Raw genomic sequence first — 27553 nt, forward strand, 5'->3', positions numbered from 1 at the left:
CAGAGTACATTCCAAGTTTTAACCCCATAAAACCACTAAATTGCCCAAAAAACTCTCATAAAAAAAAAAAAAAAAACTGATAAGACCTCTGGGGGTATTTTTTTCTCTGGGTCATGGGTCACTGAGTCACTATCATCGGGGACTTTTTATGTTGCCTCAAATGTGCAGTGCTCTCTATCTCCACCTGAGCGGGGTGCGCATTTGAGGCAACAGGTTAGGGACGGCCATACACATCACATTCCCAGAATGATGATTCAGAGCATAGGGTTTGGGGTGGGCATATTTTTTAGTTTTGGCTATGCTCTGGGTCATCATTCTGGGAACATAACCTGTTTTATCCTTTTATGTCCCACTGTACCCCTTGTTAGTTATTAGCGTACCCCATATAATGCCCCTTGAGGGGGGGTCCCACTGTTCTGGCTCCATAGGCAGAAGCTCAAGGCCCCTGACTGCCCTCCTGTTCCTCCGTGACCAGTGTGCACCCGGAGATCTGTTTTACGCCCAGATATGAGGTATGTCCTTTTTCCAAAGAAATGTATTTACATTTTTTGCTTTTCTGGCAGTAAATGCGACATGCCCCCCCCCCCCCCCCCCCCCCATTTCAGCAAAATTAGCAAATGTGACTCTTTCTCTTCTGAGCATTGTAGCGCTCCTGCAGTGCATTTGACATCCACTTATGGGGTACCTCCATACTCAGAAGAAATGGGGTTACAAATTTTGGGGGGTATTTTATGCTATTAACCCTTGCAAAAATGTGAAATTTGGGGGGAAACACACATTTTAGTGAAAAAAATATATATTTTTTTTACATATGCAAAAGTCGTGAAACCCCTGTGAGGTATTAAGGCTCACTTTATTCCTTGTTACGTTCCTCAAGGGGTCTAGTTTCCAAAATGGTATGCCATGTGTTTTTTTTTTTGCTGTTCTCGCACCATAGGGGCTTCCTAAATGCAACATGCCCCCCGAGCAAAATTTGCTCTCAAAAAGCCAAATATGACTCCTTCTCTTCTGAGCATTGTAGTTCACCCGAAGTGCACTTCAGGTCAACTTATGGGGTACCTCCATACTCAGAAGAGATGGAGTTACAAATTTGGGGGGGTATTTTCTGCTATTAACCCTTGCAAAAATTTGAAATTTGGGGGGAAACACACATTTTTGTGAAAAAAATATATATTTTTTTTACATATGCAAAAGTCGTGAAACCCCTGTGGGGTATTAAGGCTCACTTTATTCCTTGTTACGTTCCTCAAGGGGTCTAGTTTCCAAAATGGTATGCCATGTGTTTTTTTTTTGCTGTTCTGGCACCATAGGGGCTTCCTAAATGCAACATGCCCCCCGAGCAAAATTTGCTCTCAAAAAGCCAAATATGACTCCTTCTCTTCTGAGCATTGTAGTTCGCCCAAAGTGCACTTCAGGTCAACTTATGGGGTACCTCCATACTCATAAGAGATGGGGTTACAAATTTTGGGGGGTATTTTCTGCTATTAACCCTTGCAAAAATGGGAAATTTGGGGGGAAACACACATTTTTGTGAAAAACATATATATTTTTTTTACATATGCAAAAGTCGTGAAACCCCTGTGGGGTATTAAGGCTCACTTTATTCCTTGTTACGTTCCTCAAGGGGTCTAGTTTCCAAAATGGTATGCCATGTGTTTTTTTTTTGCTGTTCTGGCACCATAGGGGCTTCCTAAATGTGACATGCCCCCCAAAAACCATTTCAGAAAAACTCACTCATCAAAATGCCACTGTCGCTCCTTCCCTTATGAGCCCTCTACTGCGCCCGCCGAACACTTGACATACACATATGAGGTATGTCCTTACTCGAGAGAAATTGGGTTACACATTTTAAGAAAATTTCTCTCTTTTTACCCCTTGTAAAAATGCAAAAACTGGGTTTACAAGAACATGCGAGTGTAAAAAATGAAGATTTTGAATTTTCTCCTTCAACTTGCGGCTATTCCTGTGAAACACCAAAAGGGTTAACAAACCTTTTGAATGTCATTTTGAATACTTTGAGGGGTGCAGTTTTTATAATGGTGTCATTTATGGGGTATTTCTAATAAGAAGGCCCCTCAAATCCACTTCTAAACAGAACTGGTCCCTGAAAAAATCAAATTTTGAAAATTTTGTGAAAAATTGGAAAATTGCTGCTGAACTTTGAAGCCCTCTGATGTCTTTCAAAAGTAAAAACTTGTCAACTTTATGATGCAAACATAAAGTAGACATATTTTATATGTGAATCAATATATAATTTATTTGGAATATAGATTTTCCTTATAAGCAGAGAGCTTCAAAGTTAAAAAAATGCTAAATTTTAAATTTTTTCATCATATTTTGGAATTTTTCACCAAGAAATGATACAAGTATCGACAAACTTTTACTGCTAACATAAAGTAGAATATGTCACGAAAAAACAATCTCGGAATCAGAATAAAAGGTAAAAGCATCCCAGAGTTATTAATGCTTGAAGTGACAGTGGTCAGATGTTAAAAAAATGGCCGGGTCCTTAAGGTATATTTGGGCTGGGTCCTTAAGGGGTTAAAGTTCCACTTTCTAACATTATTTTACTACATACCACAGTGTTAAATTGTGGCCAACATACACACAGATCCTAGTACCCCCTAAAGGGCAAATACGAATAAATAAATATGTATGAATGAAATCAGCAGTATATTTCATGCCTCGATATAATGCTATAAGCACTCCTATGCAATTTATGCAGTGTCAGCTTTGATTAAAAATTTCAAGTGTTATAGCAAAGGGTCTAAATAGTTTTGCCTATGCAAAATTGAATTTCTTTCCTAAATATCCAAACATTTCCCAAATGTTTTTTTTTTTTTTTTTTTAATTCTTATTATGAAGTATTTAGTAGATATTGATGGGGAAAACTAATTTTTTTCATAATACCAGAAGGCTGCAACATAACAAAATGTGAAAAAATGTAAAGCCTTTCTGAATGTATTGTAACTGTGTGCTGAGAGAACTACCAATCTCTGAGTAGCATCGCCTACTTCAATACTTAGCCCAGAATGACCAGAAAGTTACATGAATGTATGACAATATTTTTCTAGAATTTCTCCCACAAAACTATAAACCACCCTTCTCAGCTTGCAAAGCAAAAACACAAAAAAGAAAAATAGCCAGCACAAATACCTAATACATGGGTGCACGCTGCTGTGGCAAATACAAAGTATACAAAAAGGAAGGTTGCAGCAGCACTCTTGGTCAAAAAATGGCACACTTATTGATCAAAACATGTCCCCCATCCACCACGCGGAGGTGGCCTCTTGTCGGATGGGACCCCAACATGCTTAATCCACTCACCTCTGCTGTGCATATGGCCTCTGACTGGGTGACATGCAGGATCCACTATCAATTCACAGCTACTCCTGCTCTATAGCGAGTTGGTCTGTACTGTCAACAGGACAGGTTCCTTTTATTGATAAGTTATCTGTGACTGATGTAAACCGCGTCCATCTTTTTCAGTGATTGTCATGGTACTGAGAGGGTTCTGCACAGTCCCGACCATCTTGGCCAATGGGATCTGTTTGGGATGGAGTGTTTTGGCACAATGCCAGGGAAGATGCTATGATTTATGACCTGTGGTGGTTGTTGCTGCTGTTATAGTAGTTTTGCTTGAGGGGAAAGTCCATGTGAAACCCTAGTGTTGTCGTTCAAAGTTTAAAGTGGTATTTCAGCTTTATACATCTTATCCCCTATCCAAAGGATAGGGGATAAGATGTATGATTGCAGGGGTCCCACCGCCCCCTCCCATAGACATGAATGGAGGGGCGTGGCATGACATCACTAGGAGGCAGGGCCGTGACGTCACATCCCCGTCTTGGAGGCAGCACCCGGCACAGAATGCCGGGGCGGCACCGAGATCGTGGGGATTCCCGGCGGCGGGACCCCAGCGATCATACATCTTATCCCCTATCCCTTGGATAGGGGATAAGTTGTATAAAGCCGAAATACCCCTTTAATGCTGTAGTTTTTCTGCATGTGTAGGTGAAAGACATAGGGGGAGATTTACCAAACCTTGTGCAGCCAAAAGTGGTGCAGTTGTATAGCAACCAATTAGTGTCCAGATTTCCAGATGTTTAATAAATCCCCCCCATGATTTTTATGTATTTCACTGTAAGCCTCATGGGGTTTTGCCAAGTGTTTTTTACAGTCACCACAATCTACTACCCCACAGCTGCAACATGTGAACCCAGCAGAATGGTGATGGTGCATATTATGTGATGTAAATTGCCCCACATTTGTTTCCACAGCTGAAGGTGTTAATGAGATGGGAATAAAATACTACAGCGATTTGATCAATGTTCTTCTTGAAAATAAGATCACTCCAGTAATCACCTTATACCACTGGGACTTACCACAGGTAGGCCTATTCTGCATTGGTGCCCAGTTTACATGCACAGATACATAGTTTTATATAGCAAAAACCTATGAAAACCTGTATAGGTAACCACAACCTGCATGCTCACCTGAACACGTATGTTTATATCAATATGCAGGAAGAATAAGCTGCATCCAGACACCTCTATCTTTAGCTTATCTTCAATGTAACAAAGTGTGAGGTGAAACCAACATGTCAGTTCTGCATCTGGCTCTGTTCTCAGTGTATTTGGAAACCAAAGGGGGATTTACCAAAACCTGTGTATAGGAAGAGTGGTGCAGTTGCCCATAGCAACCAGATTGCTTCTTTCATTTTTAATAGGCCTCTTTAAAAATGAAAGAAGCAATCTGACTGGTTGCTATGGACAACTGCACCTCTCTTCCTCTACACAGGTTTTGGTAAATCTCACCCCCAAAGCTCTGCTAAACAGCTGACTGATTGGGGTGCCAGGCACGCCACCAATTTGATACTGTTTGCCTATCCCGAGGATAGGTCATCAATAAATTTTGCTTGGAAAGCTCTTTAAAAGGGGCACTCCACTGGCCAGCATTCGAAACAAAATGTTCCGAACGCTATGTTCGCGCTGCAGGGGTCGGTCACGCCCCCTCGTGACATCATGACCACACACCCTCAATGTAAGTCTATGGGAGGGGGCATGACGGCTGTGACGTCACATTTAGTTCCGCGCGCTGGTCAGTGGAGTTACCCATTTAACCCCTTACTGACAATTGGATGAAACCCTGGATCAACCTACTACAAAGTTAGTTCCACTAATCATCGATACATCAAAGAGACACTCCCGCACAGAGACTGTTCATGACAAGAGAAAAAACTGAGCAGGACTGTCCACTGCACAACGAACACCTATGGACCCCATTGACTTTAATGGGAGTCTGTCTGGTGTCCATTAAATAGCAGGATTTGGGCATAAAGAAAATACTTCTTGTGGTATTTTTCTTTGCTCAGGTCCCACTATTTGAATGGACTCTGTGAACAGCTCTGACGCAGATGTGCACTTAGCTTATATTCACAAGGCAGAGTTTCCACACATTCACACCAAATCTACGTCCACATTCATTTTCTGGCTTGTTTCGGAATTGGTGCGGAATCCGCATGCGCAAAATCTGAAGTGTGAATGGGAGTGCGGAACCCCATTGAAGTCTATTGGGTTTTAATTTGATGAGGAATTCCACCGTGTGAATTTAGCCTCAGGCTTTGTCTACACATTGTTATGTCAGAGGTACATGTTGGGAGGATTTCTTGAAACATAGCTCCAAAGGAAGGCAGTGACCTATACTTTGTTTTGTCCATTTTTTACTGTATGCCTCTGCAAGGAATTGCAAGTCTTCTTTGCTATTCAGTTCAGCAAAAAAAAAAAAAACGGTATGTTAAAAGGCACACACTACAGCTGGACCCTATGGATATATTTGGCACATGTGCTGAATATAGTTTACAAACAATGTGTGAACAGAGCTTTACCATGTATCTTATTGAACTGAATAAAAAGTGAACTTTTATTTCAGTCTTTTATCACTTTAGAAATGACAAATTCATGTTAACAATAAGATCCTTGGAGAAAGTCTTGACTATGCCCGCCTTCCGATGAAATAAAACGAATGGATTAGTGCCAGATTGCCCTGAACCACATGACATTGTATACTGTATTAGAATAAGCATCCAGAAAAATATGAACATTAACAATTTCCTGTGTAGAATCTCCATATCAGGATAAGACGTGTGTCTTCAAGTCAATTTACATCTCTAACTGGCAATTCTTACAAGGTTATGGCGTCTGATATCGCGTATGTGATCTGTTAGACCCTGCAGGAAAAGTTCAGCGGATGGCAGAACATCACCATGATCACTTACTTTAATGACTATGCTAATTTATGCTTCGATAAATATGGAGATCGAGTGAAATATTGGATCACATTCAGCAATCCTTGGGTACGTAATACCGGCAAGAAATAATTACATCACCATTTCATATAGCACTATATATGGGATCCAGATCATGCTAGATTATCATTATTCCTAGATAAAGGTACAATTTTATAGAAAATACTGCTTTATCTTTTAGTCAATTGCTGTTGAAGGATATGAGACAGGAGAACATGCACCAGGCCTGAAGCTAAGAGGGACTGGAGTATATAAGGCTGCCCACCACCTTATTAAGGTTAGTGACGGACTCCATATATTGCTACATTACCCAGAAACAGAAGAGGAGATGGAAATACATGACTGGATGTTCTTTAAAGATATTAGTATTATTTACTCTCCTCAACACTGAAATGACACCAAGAAGGAAAAGTTACAAAATTATAGAAATCTCAGATTGATAGACATGTTAATGATATGTAAATTATTTTAAAAAAATGGAAAGAAAATATTCAAAACATCTCATATGGGTCAAGTGCAGAAATACACATATTTACATGCTTTGTCATGCTATCAGTGAGGCTATTAATGGTTCACTAAGGAATGTTTTGCCACCCTGAATGCACTGGGGCATGCAAATCCTCGAGATCCACCGCTGGCAGATCACTTTACAATTGGGGACCAATGACACCCCAGATGTGAATGATGACAGACAAGTTCTGAGACTCTGCAGCCCATGGTATCAAGTTTAGGCCCCACAGGTTGCCCACAGTAACACGAGCAACGTGCAGTCTGGTGTTGTAGTGTTGAAAAATGACTCCTGGGACACTTTGGAGAAATGGCTGTACCATTGGTTCTATAACCAAATCAATGTAATGCCAGGCAATTAGCGCACCTGGAATGAAGAATGGAGGGGTCTGGCAACTATATACAGTGACCCCCCGACATACGATCATTTCAACATACGATGGTCTCTCAGAGGCCATCACATGTTGAAGGCAGCATCAACATACGATGCTTTTTTATGTCGGGGCCATCACATAAAAGGGTATCCGGCAGCGCAGACTGCTTCAGCTGCCACCGGATAGCCGTTTACGGTGCCCCGTGTGGTCCGCTGACGATCACTTACCTATCCTCGGGGCTTCGGCGCATCCTCTTCGGGATCCCCAGCATCGTAGGCGCTCTCCATCGTCGTCATCACGTCTCTGCGCACACCGTCCCGTCATCCATTAGGAGCGGCATGCGTAGCGACATGATGGCAGCGACGGAGAGCGAGGATGCCGAGGAAGCAGGACACCCCGGGGACACGGCGACAGCGATGAAAGGCGACATCCAGGGCAGTGGTGACGGTCCGGAGCGGCGGGGACACATGAGTATAACCTCCAATACCAGTGGTTTTCAACCTGCGGACCTCCAGATGTTGCAAAACTACAACTCCCAGCATGCTCGGACAGACGTTGGCTGTCCGGGCATGCTGGGTGTTGTAGTTTTGCAACATCTGGAGGTCGGAAGGTTGTAGACCACTGTCCTATACCTTACATTCCACGGATCCCTCAACATGCAATGGTTTCAACAAACGGTGGTCCATTTGGAACAGATTACCATCGTATGTTGAAGGACCACTGTATTATTTCACCCAGCACCATAATTGCAGGTGTACGACGGATGTGACGTTCTCTCATGAAGACCTTTTCATAGAATTGCCAACATGATCTCCAGACCAATCCCTGGCTATGTTTCATCCAAGATGGTGCTTGAATATGTGATCATATGTAGACCCTTCCTGGATTTGCATTACCTTACTGCTTATCCTTTTTGGTGCTGCAATTTCAATGTTGCTGAGTACATATTTGCCACGCTTCAACAGACTTATACTGCTGAGCACTATACACCGATCAGCCAGAACATTAAAACCATTGATAAATGAAGAACATAATATTGATGGTATCTGTTAAAGGGGTACTCTACCCCTAGACATCTTATCCCCTATCCAAAGGATAGGGGATAAGATGTCTAGGGGCGGGGTACCCCTTTAAGGGAAGGAATAATTGAGGAGCAGGTAAACAGTCAATTCTTAAATTTTAATAAGAAAGCAGGAAATTATCGAGTGTAAGGATCTAAAGGCACATTGACCAAATTGTGATAAGATGAGTGGGTAACAGCATCTTAAGAATCACAGATTTTGTAGGGTGTTCTTGGTATGCAAGACCAGCAACAGGGTCATTAGCACCCAAGGTTCATTGAGAGTGTTGGGAGCAGAAAGCAAGCCTGTCTGGTTCAATCCCAGTAAAAGGTTACACTGGCTATGAAAAAAGGTGTTACAGCACCCAATGCTTCGTAGCTTGATGCATATGTGGCTGCGCAAATGCGAGTGCCCATATGAGAAAATGTCAAGTCGGCGGAGGAAGTGTGATGCTCTGGCCAATGTTCTGCTGGCAAACCCCTTGTCCTGGCATTCAAGGTAGATGTTACTTTAACTGACTGTATTAGCGACACAGTTCATCTTTAGAGGTCTTTTGTAGCTTATGACAGGTCAGGGCTGTTTTAGTGACACAAGATGAACCTGCACAATATTGGGCAGGAAGTTTTAATGTAATGGCTGATTAGAGTAACAATGCAGCGGCAAGCAACATAAGCATGGCATTATTATCTATGTAAGCCTTGAGCACACCTAGGTCATAGGAAAGAGTCGTATAAATATGCACATTGTACACAAGGGAAATGTCTTTGTTAAATCAGATCTTTATATATTGCAGGCACACGCCCGAGTATGGCACAGTTATAACAAACATTGGCGCAGCAGGCAGAAAGGTATGAACCATCTACATTATGCTAAAATCTGAAGGATTGTTAATGGTTCTTGATGATCACTGGAAGAACAATAGCACAATACTCTATGCTCTGAAGCTTTAGAATAAACCTACACTAAGTGTGTTTAGATTGCAGTTGTATGCCCTATTAAAGATGAAGAGTTGCAGCCTTAGGCTGGATTCATGTGACGGAAGCGTGGCCACAATACCCAGACCCCACTGACTCTCTGACTCCCATAGAACACCATGCCTTTCATCATTATATACAGTGGGGCAAAAAAGTATTTAGTCAGCCACCAATTGTGCAAGTTCTCCCACTTTAAAAGATGAGAGAGGCCTGTAATTTTCACCATAAGTATACCTCAACTATGAGAGACAGAATGGGGGAAAGAATACAGGAAATCACATTGTTGGATTTCTAATGAATTTATTGTTAAACTCCTTGGTAAAATAAGTATTTGGTCACCTACAAACAAGCAAGATTTCTGGCTCTCACAGACCTGTAACTTCTTCTTTAAGAGTCTCCTCTGTCCTCTGCTCGTTACCTGTATTAATGGCTCCTGTTGAACATGTTATCAGTATAAAAGACACCTGTCCACAACCTCAAACAGTCACACTCCAAATTCTACTATGGCCAAGACCAAAGAGCTGTCAAAGGACACCAGAAACAAAATTGTAGACCTACACCAGGCGGGGAAGACTAAATCTGCAATTGGCAAGCAGCTTGGTGTGCAGAAATCAACTGTGGGAGCAATTATTAGAAAATGGAAGACATACAAGACCACTGATAATCTCCCTCGATCTGGGGCTTTACACAAGATCTCACCCTGTGGTGTCAAAATGATCAAAAGAACGGCGAGCAAAAATCCCAGGACCACACAGGGGGACCTAGTGAATGATCTGCAGAGAGCTGGGACCAAAGTAACAAAGGCTACCATCATACTCCCCTCCCCTTCAAATGGATTGAACCCGGTATTTGGCATGCGGGTGGATTACTTGCACAACTCTGGTGTTCATCCTGTGCTGGTTTCTCTACATTGGCCTAAAGGCTACCATCAGTAACAGACTATGCCGCCAGGGACTCAAATCATGCAGTGCCAGACGTGTCCCCCTGCTTAAACCAGTACATGTCCGGGCCTGTCTGAACTTTGCTAGAGAGCCTTTGGATGATCCAGAAGAGGATTGGGAGAATGTCATATGGTCAGACGAAACCAAAGTAGAATTTTTGGGTAAAAACTCAACTCATCGTGTTTGGAGGAGAAAGAATGCTGAATTGCATCCAAAGAACACCATACCTACTGTGAAGCATGGGGGTGGAAACATCTGTCATACACTGTGCTCTAGCAGCAAGTACCGGCCGTGAGCGCATGGTCCCTGAATCCAGCCAGTCACTCACCATGCTCCGCTGCTACCTCCTCCTCTGTGTCTCAGCTCCCGCACGCGGGCCCGTCTCCTAGGGTGCGCCGGAACTCTGAAATTTAAAGTACGCCCATAATTAGTTGTTGCACCTCACACCACATTATAAGTCCCTGCACCTCCTACACTTCCCTGCCGGATCTTCAGTGACACTAGCCTGAGATTAAGCGACCCTTATAGCCTGTTAGTCTTACCGGTGTATCCCAACCTTCCGCTACGTTATTTGACTTCACACCTTTGCCGCCTGCCTTGACCATCTGCTATGTTTAACTATGCTACTGCCTTATCCTTCTGTACCTCGCCTAGCCCAGCTACCTGTGTGGTTGAGCAGTGTCAGGGGTAGCGACCTGGGTGTCACCTACTGCAGCAAGCCCATCCTGCCTTGTGGCGGGCTCTGGTAAAGACCAGCGGCACCTTAGACTCCGCTCCCCGATACTGTCTGAGTCATCAAGCACACAGGTTAGAGGATCCACATCCTGCTTCGTTACAACATCATGCTTTGGGGCTTTTTTTCTGCAAAGGCACCAGGACGACTGATCCGTGTAAAGGAAAGAATGAATGGGGTCATGTATTGTGAGATTGAAGATAAAACGTGGCTGGGTCTTTCAGCATGACAAGGATCCCAAACAAACTGCCCGGACAACAAAGGAGGGACTTCGTAAGAAACATTTCAAGGTCCTGGAGTGGCCTAGCCAGTCTTCAGATCTCACCCCCTTGGAAAACCTTTAGAGGGAGTTGAAAGTCCATGTTGCCCAGCAACAGCCCCAAAACATCACTGCTCTAGAGAAGATCTGCATGGAGTAATGCAGCAACAGTGTGTGAAAACCTTGTGAAGATTTACAGAAAATGTTTGACCTCTGTCATTGCCAACAAAATGTATATAACAAAGTATTGAGATGAACTTTTGTTATAGACCAAATACTTATTTTCCAGCCATAATTTGCAAATAAATTCTTAAAAAATCAGACAGTGATTTTCTTTTTCTCATTATGTGTCTCATAATTACAGGCCTCTCTCATTTTTTTAAGTGGGAGAACTTGCACAATTGGTGGCTGACGAAATACTTTTATGCACCACTGTAGGTGAACACATAATACATTCCTTTTCAGTTTTTAGCATATACTTTAGTTCAGCATCATTCTACATAAAAATGTAGAATTTTACCATCCTAAATCCAATGTGTGATGTTATTACAGGTGTACGGTAAAGACAGTCTTTTGTTTTAAGTAGAGATGAGCGAAGTTACAGTAATTCGATTTGTCACGAACTTCTCGGCTCGGCAGGTGCTGACTTTAGCCTGCATAAATGAGTTCATGTGCTCCGGTGGGCTGGAGACTCTCTCCTAGGACTGTATTCACCTTTTCCAGCCCACCGGAGCACCTGAAAGCTGAACTAATTTATGCAGGCTAAAGTCAGCAAACGCCGAGCCGAGAAGTTCGTGACGAATCGAATCACTGTAACTTCGCTCATCTCTAGTTTTAAGCAGTTGTATTACGGTATGTTTCTACCATCCCTCTTCTTCAGGAATGATTGGGATCTCGCTGACTACAGAGTGGGGAGAACCAGTAGATATCTCCAGTCAGAAGGACATTGAGGCTGCAGAAAGATTTGTGCAGTTTAATTTTGGATGGTTTGCAAATCCTTTTTACAATGGAGACTACCCCCAGATCATGAAAGAATATATAGGTAAGTGAGACAGTAGACTGGCAATGTCTTATGTCCTGCTGGCTCAATTAGAAAACATTACAAGGATGTGTTCCCAATTTCCTGTGTAATATGTCTCTTTACTGACAGGCCAGAAGAGCGCGCAGCAGGGTCTGGGGATGTCAAGACTTCCTATATTTACCTCTCAGGAGAAGGCTTATATTAAAGGTACAAGTGACTTTCTTGGGTTAGGTCACTTTACCACCAGATATATCACAAGCAGAAACTTCCCATCCACACAGGGGCCAAGTTACTTTACAGACCAAGACCTGATAGAGCTGGTGGACCCCAAGTGGCCTGAGCCAGAATCAAAGTGGCTGTACTCTGTCCCCTGGGGCTTCCGGAGACTACTGAATTTTGTGAAGGTAATTTATAAATGTTAATATGCTTAGAGATCAGGGCTTGGTTAACAAACACCTGTGTGACAAATATGTGAGGTTTTGGACCACTAAACTAATACCACATAATGGACCAACTATCACTAACAGGTGATATCAATTAATGCTTATTTACAACAGGTCTGTGTTACCAGACACATAAAGGACCAATTTTCTAGTGATACTATGGAGGTATCAAAATATAAGTGTACATATAACGTAACCTTTATTGAATAAGAACGAGTGTGAAGGTGTCCCTATAGTAAGTTTAAAATTACCATGCTCTAGAACTCATTGATATGCACCTCGAGCCGTATACCTAGCCAACTGACTGTCAAAACACTAGAGCGGTGACCCACCACAGTGCTTCTATAACACTACTGTTAGTGATCTCAAGCTGTAGTGTAAGAAATCGTACCTAGGATATACAAACACGAAAAAACGTTTATGGGATTCCAAAATAAACTTTATTATTGCAATGGCTAAAATCACATAAAAAGTATACAGAAATGTACCCTGGAAACCAGGGATACAGAGAGGTAACCAGTATGACACTGGAACAAAAGTAAGGGCTCACATAATGTAGATGACTAGTGTTATCTTAGTACAAGCAGCGCAGGTGCACATAAAAAGTAATAACAGCACATTACATATAGTGAACAACCCATAAAAGCCTGAATAATTACCAAGTGAACAAAGGAGTAATGAGACGTGGGCCCTTCCCACCCAACGTTTCGCCAAGGACTGGCTTCTTCCGGCACCTGCCCTGCTTGTACTAAGCTAACACTAGTCATCTACATTATGTGACCCCTTACTTTTGTTCCAGTGTCATACTGGTTACCTCTCTGTATCCCTGGTTTCCAGAGTACATTTCTGTATACTTTGTGATTTTATCCATTGCAATAATAAAGTTTATTTTGAAATCCCATAAACATTTTTTCGTGTTTGTACATCCTAGTTTTGCGTGGGATTTGTTACTTACATGAGGGGTTGTGTGTTAGTTTAGAAATCGTACCTATACTAACTCATGCCTATGAATTTAGAGTAAAACACAAGAGGACAGTGTCCAAAATTATGGCAACTGAGGCCAAGTTAACTCCATATTAATAGGGATAAATATCAGTGTGGCAGATAGCTCATGACTTCGTAGTGGACTAATGATTATAAAGAAGCCCCGGAATGGTCCACTGGCCCTATCTGCTACACTGATATTTCTCCCTATTGTTCTCCTGGTTGATATAGAGTTAAAAGGGTAATCCACCATAAGGTGATTTTAGCAGTACGTATCTGCCAGAACTGGGTATTTCCTGTTGAATTTCATTCTCTAAACTACACATCCCATAGTTTCATAGTTTGTAAGTATGAGGTCACTTTCCTCCCTCCCACACATCAGGCACCCTACCCATTGAAACAAACCTGGGTTCCCCTCAGTGCAATAGATCAGTGTTTTCTAACCAGGGTGCCTACAGCTGTTGCAAAAAGATCTCTCTCCCACCCAGCAGTCACTCCACCCATTGAAACAGGACAGGCTCCCTCTGATCACCTGACTAGTGATGTCAGGTCTTGACGCATTGCAACCTGGGAAATCCCAAGACCTGAGTAATTTTGAATGCTGTTAAAAATAAATATTGGGGTGATAATTACAGAAGAATTGTGAGACCACCATAATTCACAGGTACAGACACTATATTATGAACTACACTAACTTTACAGCCACTGCAGCATAGTCAAATAAAAAAATTCCTGGAATGGGATAACTTGATTCCCAATAGGCCACAGCTGAAATATTTTTGGACACTGTCCTCTTGTGTTACTCTAAATTCATAGGCGTGAGTTTGTATATCTTTCTTACACTACAACTTGAAATCCCTAAAAATTCAGAACAGCAGCACTGCAGTGGATCACCGCTCTAGTGCTTTGACAGTCAGGCAGCTATGTGTACGGATCAATGTTCATATCAATGAGTTATAGAGCATTAAACTTTCTATAGGGACATCTTCACACTTGTCCTTATTCAATAAACAATAAGGGTTGTGTTTTATATACATCTTGGGGGACATGTATCATTATTTGTGTATGGTAGAAGCATTTTACCCCTTTTCCCGAATTCTAAATTATGTGCAGAAGCGCTAAATTTATCAATCAAGTGCAATGAGCTTCATAAATTGCGGGTAAATATAGTAATCTCCTAAATCCACTCTTTGGAAAATAGAATCAATGATTTAGAGCATCTTGCTACGTTAAGTCCAAGACGGCTTATATTTGCGCAAAAAAAAGAGCTCTTGCGGCAAAATTTTTGGTGTAAAAAAAAAAGTACGCAGTTAATAAATCCATGTGTACTATAGATGTCACTCCAAGGTACCCTGATTCAGCCACATCTGGAGGACATGCTCTACCAAAACGTGCGCAAAAAAATTGCGCAAAAAAAGGGCTTGCGCAAAAAAATACACACCAAACAGGGGTAAAATCTTTGATACATGTCCCCCCTATGATTTGATATCTCTCTATTATCACTAGGAAATTGGTTCCTCGTGTCTAAAAACACAGACCTGTTTCTATTTTGCGCCATAACGAGATTGTGAGATAGTATTATAGCATTCTTTAGAGTTCTATGATTTAGCTCATTTGCTAAAAACATTTTCACACCATTACAAAAGTAGTTTAAACTTTGTGCCAGAATTTTTATGTAGGCACGAGTAAGAGCTTTTGAAAATGTTCTATAATCTAGACTAAATCCGACAACATTCCCACTTTATCAGAACTAGAGTGCATCATGTAAGCTTTTTTTTCAGTGTAATCTCCTTTGAAAATGTAGTGTGATTTTTGTGCCACTTTTTTCTGAGTTTATTGCCAAATATTTGGCACAAAATCACACTATATTTTCAAGTCGTGTGAAATGTTTTAAATATTTCCCCATCATGTTTTGATCAGAGTGGGGCCAAAACTTAGACAACAGTGCAAATCTTTCCATTTTCCAAAATGTTATAGTTTTATTCTACTGGTTTTGGCTAAAAATATTGAACACAATATTGCATGTGGACCTAACCTGATAGTGCTTTCACATATGTCATTTTGATGGAGTTTTTTTTTAAAGCCAAAACCAGGGCACACAGTGATATCATGTAACACTTGATAGGCCGGAGATACAGAGTGAGGCCAGTACAGACTGAACCAGTTGGTGCTAGGACTGTGCAGACATTGTTGTCCCATGAACGTCAATGTCTGCTGAGTGGATTCCCCCTTTTGGCAGTGGAATTTCGGCGGTGGAACAACAGTGTGCACTGTGCATTGGAATTCAATTGCCAGCAATGGGATTTTGCTGCACTGAAATTTTCAATCGAAATTTCCAAGCAGAATTCCGTCTTGAAATTCCATAGTGTGAACCTAGCCTAAAGACTCCATAAACCACTGGACGCAGCTGTACTGTTGCATGAGGCCAAATGCCAGGTACTCATACTGTGGTTGTACATGGTGATAAAAGTTTGCACACATTGGCCAATTACACCATCATTTTGACAGTAAAGCTATGGTATTACCTACAATATTGGCTCCTGCATTTTATCCCTTTACAGTGTGAGAATCTGACCTTTATGCACTATTTTCCTTCCCTCTATCTATTTAATATTGAATGATAATTTAGCACATTGCATTCACTGGATGATGCAAATAATTTTATTGCTGTATTTTTCCCCCAGACCCAGTATGGAAACCCAGTCGTATTGGTAACAGAGAATGGAGTGTCAGAGAAGATGCAGTGTGCCCAGCTGTGTGATGAATGGAGAATACAGTACCTGAAAGGTTACATCAATGAGATGCTGAAAGGTGAGGCAGACATGTAGGAATATTCCAGAAATTAGCTTTTCTGTATTGCACCCAATTTTGGCATTAAAGATATAGTGCAGTGCTTTCTAAACAGTGTGTCTCCAGCTGTTGATGTTTACATTATCTAGAATTTTTTTTAGATTATCTCATTTTTTTTACTAAACCAAAGTTGTGCGACTTTATTTCAGATCCTATCTGACTTAACTTTTCTATTTGTGGCAGCCATAAATGATGGGGTTCGCATCAAGGGGTACACGGCCTGGTCTTTGCTTGATAAATTTGAGTGGGATGAAGGCTTTTCAGAAAGATTTGGCCTGTACTATGTCGAATTCAAGAACCAAAACAAACCACGTTATCCAAAGGCGTCCGTACAGTTCTACAAAAAGATCATTAAAGCCAATGGATTCCCTAATATCAGAGAGGTAAGTGTTTCTTCATAACTCTAAAAGTATACACATTTACAGAAGGTGACAATGTGAAAACGAGACGACAACCTGAGAGCTGCATCAAAGCCATACCATCACCAATATTTTACAGAAAGATATAACTATAAGAGACCAAATAAAATGTTAACAGTGTACCTGTCACTTACAATAAATAATGTGACATGTCAAAAGTTTTATCGTTTGGGGTCTCAGTGCTGAAACCCCCACCAATCAAGGCCAGCAAGGCAAAGATCGGTGAGAGCCAGAGAGAAAAGTGCTCTACCGTGCACTTACCCTCGATCGTTCTCCTGATCAGTGAGGGTCTCAGCACTGAGACCTTGACCAATATAAACGTTTGAAATGTCTCTGTGATATGTAAAAAGTTTTTTTTATTAATCTGACAGGTATACTTTAACCAGTTAAGGACTCGGAGTGCGTCTGTATACCCCGAATCCCGTTACCAGGGTTTAAAGCGTTCTCACGAGCGGAGAACGCTTCAGACCCCCGTTGGTCCCGACTGCTATCAGCAGCCAGGACCCAGGGTTAATGCCAGGCACTGCCGATTGGCCCGATGGCTGGCATTAACCCTTTAGATGCAGAGCTGATCGGGACAGAATCACAATGTCCCGATCAGCTTACTGGACGACAGGAGGGTCCTCACCTGCCTCCTCGTTGTTGTCGTCCGATCGTCGATCTACTGCTCCAAGCCTGCTCAGGCTAGAGCAGCAGAGCACCGAGAACACTGATCAATGCTATGCTATGGCATAGCAGTGATCAGTGTATGCAGTCAAAAGATTGCATAGTATAGCCCCCTGTGGGAGAAAAAAGAAGAAAAAAAAAAAGGAGAATAAATGTGAATAAGCCCCCCCCCCCCCCCCCCAATAAAAGTTTGAATTACCCCCCCTCCTTTTCCTATTTTTAAATAAAACGTTATACATTTTTCAAGATATATGTGGTTATATTGTGCATTTTTGGTCACTTTATATACCTTTAAAATATTAAAGATCAAAAAGTCCCATCAAAAGAAAAATGAGCCCTCATATAGCACTGCATGTGGAAAAATACAAAAGTTATAGGGGTCAGAAGATGACAATTTTAAACATACAAATTTTGGTGCATGCAGTCATAATTTTTTTTTTTTTTTTTAGTATGAAATAAAACCTATATAAATTAGGTATCCCTGTAACCATATGGACCTACAATATAAAAATAAAGGTGTTATTTTTAACGAAAAAGTGCACTGAATAGAAATGGAAGCCCTAAAAAGTTGCCAAATGATGTTTTTTTTTTTCAACATCAAAAATGAAAATTGTTTGTCCTTAAGGGGTTAAAGCAGAAGACCATATCACTTTGTATGTTGCAAGTCACTTTGGATTACAACACATGGTGATCCACACACCATATAAACAGTGAAAAATACTTTAATTTATGACCAATTGATATGGTTCTGACCTTGGTTTAAACCCTGGTACCATGTTCTGCTAATACTATACCCTCCCTGGTGTACAGTAGTAAAGTTATGTTTTAATCATCCTCCCGCAGTAAGTGCTGGTGAAATCATGTAGAATAAATAGTAAAAATAAAGATTCCTACATCATAAAGGTAAACATAAGACAACACAGAGGAGAGCCTGCATTCTGAAATGGATGAGACACTAAAGGTGACTGAAACTTGATTTTGTCAGGTGGAAAACTGGCACCGTATATCTACAGAGACGTGTTCTACTACCAACAAACTCCTAGCTGCAGGTAAATAGATATGAGACGTGTATTTCTGTAGGTTTGCTGTGCTATTAATCCATAGTGTAAAGGATAGTATTAGTTCATAAGGTTGAAAAAAAAAAAACAAGAATCCATAATTGTCAACTTATAAATTTAAATTATACAATATAATCCCTCTACAAGGTCATTAAAAAAACATTGAAAAGAGGAGCCAGAACTGACCCCTGTGGTAACCACCAGAAACTAACTAAATCAGAGTAAGTTCCATTGATACTCACCCACTGCTTTCTATCACTAAGCCAACCCTAGTCCCAGCATCCTCATTTTATGTACTAACCTTTTGTATGGCAAAGTATCAAATGCCTTCGGCCTCGTTCACACTGCCGGCGGACTCCGTTAGATGGAGCGCCGTCAGCAGTTCCATCAAGTTTATGGGAAGAAAAAATGGTGCAAGCAAGCCCCCCCCCCGGCTAAATTCTTGTAAAACTACCGGGTCACCGACGAACCCCTTGCAAGTGAAAGGGAGCCGTCGGGAACCAGCAGCAGCGGTTTGCATCTGACCTGTTTCAAAGCCCAATGGCTTCATTTAGAGGTTTTCCATGTGTTAGCCTTAAAGGGGTACTCCGGTGGAAAACAATTTTTTTTTAATCAACTGGTGACAGAAAGTTAAACAGATTTGTAAATTACTTCTATTTAAAAATCTTAATCCTTCCAGTACTTCTCAGCTGCTGTATACTACAGAGGAAATTCTTGTCTTCTTGAATTTATTTTCTTTCTGACCACAGTGCTCTCTGCTGACACCTCTGTCCATGTCAGGAACTGTCCAGAGCAGGAGCAAATCCTCATAGCAAACCTACCCATCAGGAAAGTTCCTGCTGATAAGTACTGGAAGGATTAAAGGGGTATTCCAGGCCAAAACTTTTTATATATATATATCTCAACTGGCTCCGGAAAGTTAAACAGATTTGTAAATTACTTATATTAAAAAATCTTAATCCTTCCAATAGTTATTAGCTTCTGAAGTTGAGTTGCTGTTCTCTGTCTAACTGCTCTCTGATGACTCACGTCCCGGGAGCTGTGTAGTTCCTATGGGGATATTCTCCCATCATGCACAGCTCCCGGGAGGTGACATCATCATTGAGCAGTTAGACAGAAAACTTCAGAAGCTAATAACTATTGGAAGGATTAAGATTTTTTAATAGAAGTAATTTACAAATCTGTTTAACTTTCCGGAGCCAGTTGATATATAAAAATTTTTTTTTGCCTTGAATACCCCTTTAAGATTTTTAAATAGAATCAAATTACAAATCTGTTTAACTTTCTGGCACCAGATGATAAAAAAAAAATGTTTTCCACTGGAGTACCCCTTTAAGATGTCTTTACAGATGGCCTCACAGATGATCACTTAACACTTAAAAAACGACATAAAAACGCTTAGTAATAATGGACCACTTTGCACAAATTTTCTATTTCCGCATTTTGCAAAATTAAAATGAGACTTATTTTTAACTCTTTATTAATACTTCAAAATTGATGCGATTTAAATATCCTATAAAAGTGTCACAAAAGTATTATATACTTGTCAACTATGAATTACTGTATCCACATGGAGCGATCCCATTATAGTCATTTATACATATTCCTCCAAATATAAAAGAGTAATCAAAACCCTGGAAACCATTCCTAAAACAGCATTGCCAAGTCAGTACTGGGCTGCATTCATGTGACCATATGGGATCTGTTTATTTCTTGCCAAATTCTGATGCACCCTCTACCACAGATAGGAAGCTTTAGTTTTTGGTATGAAATATAAGGAAATATGACTGTGGAACAATTCATTACATGGGACTGCAGCTGATGTGTGGAGATTTATAAAGTTCTGTTAGTGTTCGATAAATATTCCATAGTACGTGCTTATTGGTTCTATAGTAACATTTCTGCTATGTACTCTTTGGAGCTGTACTTGAGGTGGCATGCTCATACAGGTTATTAATACTGACCTCTGACACCGGTTCAGTGTTCTCGCAACACCAAAACATTATTGGGTATAACACTGGAGTATTGGACATGTACTAGGCTGCCAGCATTGTTCATTCCAGCAGTGACTGCTGCATTATATGAGCATCTACCATTCTCTGATCTTATTGTTAAATGTTGCATTAAAAAGGGACTCCGGCCCTAAGACATCTTATCCCCAATCCCCGACTGCACCCCCTTTGAAGTCACGCCCAGCCCCCTCAATGCAAGTCTATGGGAGGGAGCGGCGATACCCCCCGTGATCAGAAATATTATCCCTATCCTTTGGATAGGGGGTAAGATGTCTTAGGGCCGCAGTACCCCTTTAAGAATTATGCAGTGTGGTGGTTACCTGTACCCCAGATACAGATGTGTACTACAGATGTGAATGCGCCATAGAAAAGTACAGTAGATGGTTAAGATTTCATGCACACTATTAGCGGCCCACCAAGCGTGGGTCACGGAGCCGGAACCACTTGGGATCATACAGGATTTCATGTCATCAGATTATCATGCTCACTTCCCTTTTGTCTGTTTTCTTCTTGAAAAAAAAAAAACCAAAAAAACAGAGGAACAGAAGAATGCGGCTGCAAATTTACTGCGGCTAATATATGGTAAGCTGTGCGTTAAAAAAACAATATGGTACATGCGGCCTTACTGAAAATTGTTATTCTATGCATTCATTTTTGGGATTTTGCATATAAAAAAAAATATAAAAATAAATAAAAAAGCAAGCAGATAAAATGTTCACGAGTCTAGTGATGGCAGATATGTAGATCATGCATGTTACCTGCACACAAAACTATAACTATATCATTTATGTTAGGGGAAAATAGAATATAATTGAGTGATTCTTTTCTAATTTTTTTTTCCCCATAGATAAGCAGCAATAGAATAGACTTGAAAAATCTCATACAGCAGCATGTTAAAGGGGTACTCCAATGGAAACCTTTTTTTTATTTATTTTTTTAAAATCAACTGATTCCAGAAAGTTAAACATATTTGTAAATTACTTCTATTAAAAAATCTTAATCCTTCCAGTACTTATTAGCAGCTGTATACTACAGAGTAAATTCTTTTCTTTTTTGGATTTCTTTTCTGTCTGTCCACAGTGCTCTCTGCATGTCAGGAACTGTCCAGAGCAGGAGAAAAATCCCCATAGCAAACATATGCTGCTCTGGACAGTTCCTGGCATGGACAGAGGTGTCAGCAGAGAGCACTGTGGTCGTGACAGAAAAGGAATCCCAAAAGACAAGAACTTCCTCTGTAGTATACAGCAGCTGATAAGTACTGGAAGGATTAAGAATTTTTAATAGAAGTAATTTACAAATCTGTTCAACTTTCTGGCACCAGTTGATTAAAAATAATAATAATAATAAATAAAGGTTTACACCGGAGTACCCCCTTAATGAAAGGAATTGGCCATCTGATTGTCAGCAGTTATGGCATGTCTATGGTCAACTTTAACAATTTCCTACTACAGTATGTCAAATAAGGTTGTTACTGTGGGTAAAGACATGGTGCTAAATGTTTAAGATCCCAACTACAGTCAGGAATATTTGATGTAAGGCTGCATTCACATATCGGTTTTTACACTACGGGTGCCGGATCCGGCTGGGGGAGGGGCAAACCAGGCGCTCCCGTACCCCAGCCTGACCAGCGCTGAACTCCATTCACTTTAATGAGCCGACCGGAGTCAAACGGTGATTTTTGACCCGTGTCCAGACCTAAAACCGTAGTATACTACGGTTTTAGGTCCGGTCACAAAACTGTATACGGGTCAAAAATTAGCCGATCGGAGTCACAGTTTGACTCCGGTCGGCTCATTAAAGTGAATGGAGTTCAGCGCTGGTCCGGCTAGGGTACAGGAGAGCCCGGTTTGCCCCTCCCCCAGCCGGATTGGGCACCCGTAGTGTAAAACCAAGATGTGAATGAAGCCTGACAGTTTTAGAATAAAATAAGAAAGCTTGCAAGGCTTCACCATTCAATACTGTGAGCAGCTATATTCACATGGTGGTTTATTCTCATCCTAGACCCACTGACCAGCCACATGGAGATGGTGACGGAGATTGTGGTGCCCACAGTATGTACGCTGTGCATTCTCATCAGCGCTGTGCTCCTTATGATCCTCCTGCGTAGAAAGAGCTAGGATGAAGAAGGTGGCACGCAGATAAAACCACCATCTGACAAGTGCTGTCAACTCCGCCCAGAACAAGGACTTTCACTTGAAGACTTCCTCTTCTGGTCCTGTAGAAAAGAAAAGGCATGCTGTGATAAATGTATCTCCTACATCAGTGATGTCCAAACTGTGGCCCTCCAGATGTTGCAAAACTACAACTCCCAGCATGCCCGGACAGCCAACGGCTGTCCGGGCATGCTGGGAGTTGTAGTTTTGCAACATCTGGAGTGCCACAGTATGGACACCACTGTCCTACATGGTGTTCACAGAGGAGGATTCTGAGTACGAACACTTGATGGGTAGTGATTTGTATATTGATATGTTTTTTTTTTCCGACAGTATTTAGCTTATGGTCCTGACTAGAGATGAGCGAACTTACAGTAAATTCGATTCGTCACGAACTTCTCGGCTCAGCAGTTGATGACTTATCCTGCATAAATTAGTTCAGCCTTCAGGTGCTCCAGTGGGCTGGAAAAGGTGGATACATTCCTAGGAAAGAGTCTCCTAGGACTGTATCCACCTTTTCCAGCCCACGGGAGCACCTGAAAGCTGAACTAATTTATGCAGGAAAAGTCATCAACTGCCGAGCCGAGAAGTTCGTGACGAATCAAATTTATTATAAGTTCGCTCATCTCTAGTCCTGACTGAAGAGTGTTAGGCACAAAGTTCTCCACAATTCAGATAAAAGTTTGGTTAAAAAGTATGCCAAATACAATGTATTTTCAAGTCCCCAGGAGTTTACTTCATAGGTGTCATATCCATTAAACCATTAAAAAGGGTACTCTGGAAAACATTTTTGTTTTAAAATCAATTGGTGCCAGAAAGTCAAACAGATTTGTAAATTACTTTTATTAAAAATAAAATCTTAATCCTTCCACTACTTATCAGCGGCTGTTATTATCCACAGGAAGTGCTTTCTTTTTGAATTTCCTTTCTGCCTGACCACAGTGCTCTCTACTGACACCTCTGTCCATTTTAGGGAATGTCAAGGGGAGCAAATCCCAATAGAAAACCTTTCCTGCTCTGGACAGATCCTCAAATGGACAGAGGTGTAAGCAGAGAGCACTGTGGTCAGATAGAAAATGACTTCCTGTGGATCATAACATACTGGAAGGATTAAGATTTTTTTATTGGCAGTAATTTACAAATCTGTTTAACTTTCTGGCACCAGTTAATTTAAAAAAAGTAGATTTTTATGCTTACCATAAAATCTCTCTTGGAGGATCCATTGAGGGACACAGAGACCGTGGGTATATGCTGCTGCCACCAGGAGGCTGCCACTAGGCAGCAAAAAGAAAGTCTGCCCCTCCCAGCAGGATATATCCCACCTACAGACTCTGAGATATCAGTTTAATCCCAAAGCAATAGGAGAAGAAGACAGACAGGGAAAGAAAAAACAGAAACTGTCTTAGGAAACCACAGACGAAAAAATAACCGAACCAACCCACGGACAGGCAACCGAACCAAGGACACCAGAACAAATGGGTGGGTGCTGTGTCCCCCAAAGGATCCTTCGAGAATGAGATTTTACGGTAAGCATAAAAATCTACTTTTCTTGTTTGGCTCCATTGGGGGACACAGAGACCGTGGGACGTACCAAAAGCAGTCCCCGGGGTGGGAGAGAACCCAAGCAACTCAGGTGGAAGGCTGGGCCACAGCCGCCTGCTACACCTTGCGACCCAAACCAGCATCAGCGGATGCAAAAGTGTGCACCTGGTAAAATTTTGTTAAAATGTGCAAGGACGACCAGGTAGCCACCTTACAGACTTGCAAGGCCAAGGCCCTGTTGTGGAGAGCCCAGGAGGCCCCAACGGATTGAGTGGAATAAGCAGAGACCCGGAAAGGAGGAGTCTTCCCTAAGCACAAAGAAAGAGTCACACTGGCGAAAGGCTGAAGTGACCGAAAGGTAAATCTGAACGGCCCTTACCACGTCAAGACCATGAAGCAAACATTCCCTGGGATGGGACAGAGCTGGGCATAAGGACAGAAGGACGATATCCTCATTTAGGTGAAAGGCAGAGACCACCTTAGGCAAAAAAGATGGGACTGGACGAAAAACAACTTTGTCCTGGTGCAAGATCAGGTAGGGGGAATGGCAGGAGAGAGCCACCAGCTCCAAAACTCTCCTAATGGAAGTATCCGCAATGAGGAAAGCCACCTTCCAGGAAAGGACACTAAGAGAAACGTCCCGGAGAGGTTCGAAGGGAGTACGCTGCAAAACACTGAGAACCAGATTCAGATCCCACGGAGGAGTAGGGGATCTGTACGGCAGAGCCACATGAGCAACCCCCTGCAGAAAAGTGCGGATGGGAGAGTCGGACGCCAGGGGGCACTGAAAGAGAATGGAGAGAGTAGACACCTGACCATTAAGGGAACTGAGAGCCAAGTGTTGTTCCAGCCCAGACTGTAAAAAGGAAAGAAGGCATAGAAGGGAGAAAACAACTGGGGAGGATTAAGACTCACACCATCAATAGAAGGACCGCCAAGTACGGTGATAAATCTTCGCAGAGGAAGGCTTGAGCGCCCTGATCATTGTGTGAATCACCTGGGGAGACCAGGGAATCACTAAGGTGTCTACGGCTAGAGCCAGAGGATCTCTGGACTTCACAACGAAGCGAGGAACTTTCTGGTTGTGGCGAGATGCGAAGAGGTCCACGTCCGGGGTGCCCCAGAGGTTGCAGATCTCCGCAAACACCTGTGGATGAAGAGATCACTCACCGGGGTCGGCAGAGGAGTGACTGAGGAAGTCCGGTTCCCAATTTTCCACCCCCGGGATGTGAATCGCCGAGATGGAGGGAACTCCGAGTTCCACCCAGAGCAGGGAGCGACGAATCGCTACCCGGTTACCTGTGGTAAAAGCCGTACAATGGGTAGACTGCAGGGAAGCAGAGCACAAGTAGTCTTCAGCATTGGAGAGTTGAAGTGCAAGATCCACCAAATCTTCCGAAGAGACTCGGACAAAATGCCCTGGAGGAGCTGGGAAGCCCAGACAGAAAGGGCTTTGGACATCCAAGCAGAAGTGAAGGCAGGAAGCAAGGAGGAACCCACAGATTCAAAGGCGAACTTGGCCAGATTCTCAATCCTCTTGTCTGCCGGGTCCTTAAAGGATGCTGCATCCGCCAATGGTAGAGTAGTCTATTTTGACAGACGGGAAACTGGAGGATCCACAGCTGGCGGTGATGTCCATGTCGCAATAAGGTCCTGGGCAAAGGGAAACTGCGCCTGAACATTCTTAGTCCCCTGAAAGCATTTGTCTGGATGCTTCCATGCCTAAGGTGCCAAATTCAGCATGAGAGCTGAATACGTTAGGAGAGCGACTGGGGGCGATGAAAGGAAACTTCTGGAGCTGGGTCCGAAGTTCTGGGGTCCTCTAGGTGAAAGGTGTCCCTGATGGCTGACACCAAGGTGTCCACCATGTAGGACACGCTGGCTTGGTCCTCTGGATCAGAGGCAGAACCTGACACCTCATCTTCCAGCTCCCCAGGAGAGTGGGAGCGGGTGGAGGCAGCCTTAGATGAAGGCGAAGCGGACCTGGCACGCAGACCTGGAGACCTAGGACGGTGACCAGAAGAGCGACCCCTAGAGCAGGGGAGCTTCCGGGGGACCAGGGATAAGGAGCGCGACCCATGAGGAGAGAGCCTGTCCCGAGCTCCGGATTCCGGAGAAGAGCCAGAGGAAAACTCCCTAGGGCGCTTGTGAGATCGCCTGAAATGAGGATCAGGGGAAGGGGAGCGAGGTCTAGGGTAAGGAAGATCTCTCCAATGCAATCACCACGGAACAGGAAACCCGCGCCAGGTTGGAAATAGACAGGAAAGGCCATAGGACGAGGTGAGAAGGGGGCCGGGCCCCTGCCGAAATGCCGTCCGGCGAGTGGGCGGAGCTAAATGCCGCGATTAGGCAGCAGCCTCAATTAACAACCCCTGACTCTGGTCACCTCACGTGGAATGCGGCCGAAGCGAAGAAAACTGCTGGCTGTGTGCGTAAAGCGCAGCCAACAGGTAAGGTAACCCCCGGCGCTCCGGTCTCCTCACAAGTGGAAGCAACCAAAGTGAAAGTAAAATGCCGGTTGCGAGTATACAGCGCCAGGGTAGAACTGCAGGGCTCTGAAAATTGCCCCAGGTGAATAAAGCTGGCCCGAGAGACTGACCCTGACTTCAGGATGGCAGAGCAGGAACTGTCCCTAGAATGAATAAAGAGGAGTGGGCCCAAAACAGGGGGACTGCAGAGGTTGTAAAACCTGAATAAAAGATAGACCCCAGGAAAAAGAGGGGGGGGGGGGGAGAGATAAGGAAAAAGGGGAAAAAAATGCTCCCAGGAAAACATACCTACTGAAGTCTTCAGCCAGCTATTAAACACCTGCATCATGCCGGGCTGAGACAGTGAGACGACCAGGGAAGATAGGGCCACCTGGACACAAAGGACCCAACCCCCAGGTGCTGGCTGGTGGCGAGAAGGGGTTGACAGTGCATAACTCGATGCCTGTGCCCCTTCTTTGCAAATGGGGGAACAGTGAGCACTATGCTCCTGAACCCCCACCTAAAAAGAGAGAAATAAAAGGAAGAGAAAAAAAAATCTACTTACACGTCCCTAAACTAAAAAATAAGAAAATAAACAACCAGATCTGGAGAACTCCAGACCTGTGTCTGCCTCCTACGGACACTAAGCTAAAACTGATAGCTCAGAGTCTGTAGGCGGGGTATATCCTGCTGGGAGGGGCCGACTTTCTTTTTGTTGCCTAGTGTCAGCCTCAGAGTGGCAGCAAGATATACCCATGGTATTTGTGTCCCCCAATGGAGCCAA

The 27553-nt window shown here is 42.7% G+C and overlaps 2 protein-coding genes across 12 annotated transcripts in view; one reads left to right on the forward strand and one right to left on the reverse strand.

The window, feature by feature from the left end:
• Positions 1–22818, forward strand: part of LCTL (lactase like) — a 91275-nt gene extending 68457 nt beyond the window's left edge. For 6 of the 8 annotated variants that reach the window (XM_056571670.1, XM_056571668.1, XM_056571672.1 and 3 more), the window contains 11 exons: positions 4278–4387; positions 6224–6352; positions 6486–6581; positions 9040–9094; positions 12034–12195; positions 12304–12578; positions 16286–16412; positions 16635–16834; positions 18522–18585; positions 21144–21188; positions 22608–22818. In XM_056571670.1, the coding sequence (XP_056427645.1) occupies positions 4278–4387; positions 6224–6352; positions 6486–6581; positions 9040–9094; positions 12034–12195; positions 12304–12578; positions 16286–16412; positions 16635–16834; positions 18522–18585; positions 21144–21188; positions 22608–22723 (1379 nt within the window). In that variant the 3' untranslated portion in view covers positions 22724–22818. The remainder of the gene's footprint in view (positions 1–4277; positions 4388–6223; positions 6353–6485; positions 6582–9039; positions 9095–12033; positions 12196–12303; positions 12579–16285; positions 16413–16634; positions 16835–18521; positions 18586–21143; positions 21189–22607) is intronic. The other 2 variants (XM_056571673.1, XM_056571674.1) reach the window with 2 other exon arrangements.
• The window catches only part of ZWILCH (zwilch kinetochore protein), a 49413-nt gene continuing 44301 nt past the window's right edge, over positions 22442–27553 (reverse strand). For 3 of the 4 annotated variants that reach the window (XM_056571663.1, XM_056571662.1, XM_056571665.1), the window contains one exon: positions 22442–22821. The gene's annotated coding sequence lies outside the window, so the exon portion shown is untranslated. The remainder of the gene's footprint in view (positions 22822–27553) is intronic. The other variant, XM_056571664.1, reaches the window with a different exon arrangement.

Source organism: Hyla sarda, chromosome 4 (assembly GCF_029499605.1).
Source record: "Hyla sarda isolate aHylSar1 chromosome 4, aHylSar1.hap1, whole genome shotgun sequence".
Lineage (NCBI taxonomy): Eukaryota > Metazoa > Chordata > Amphibia > Anura > Hylidae > Hyla > Hyla sarda.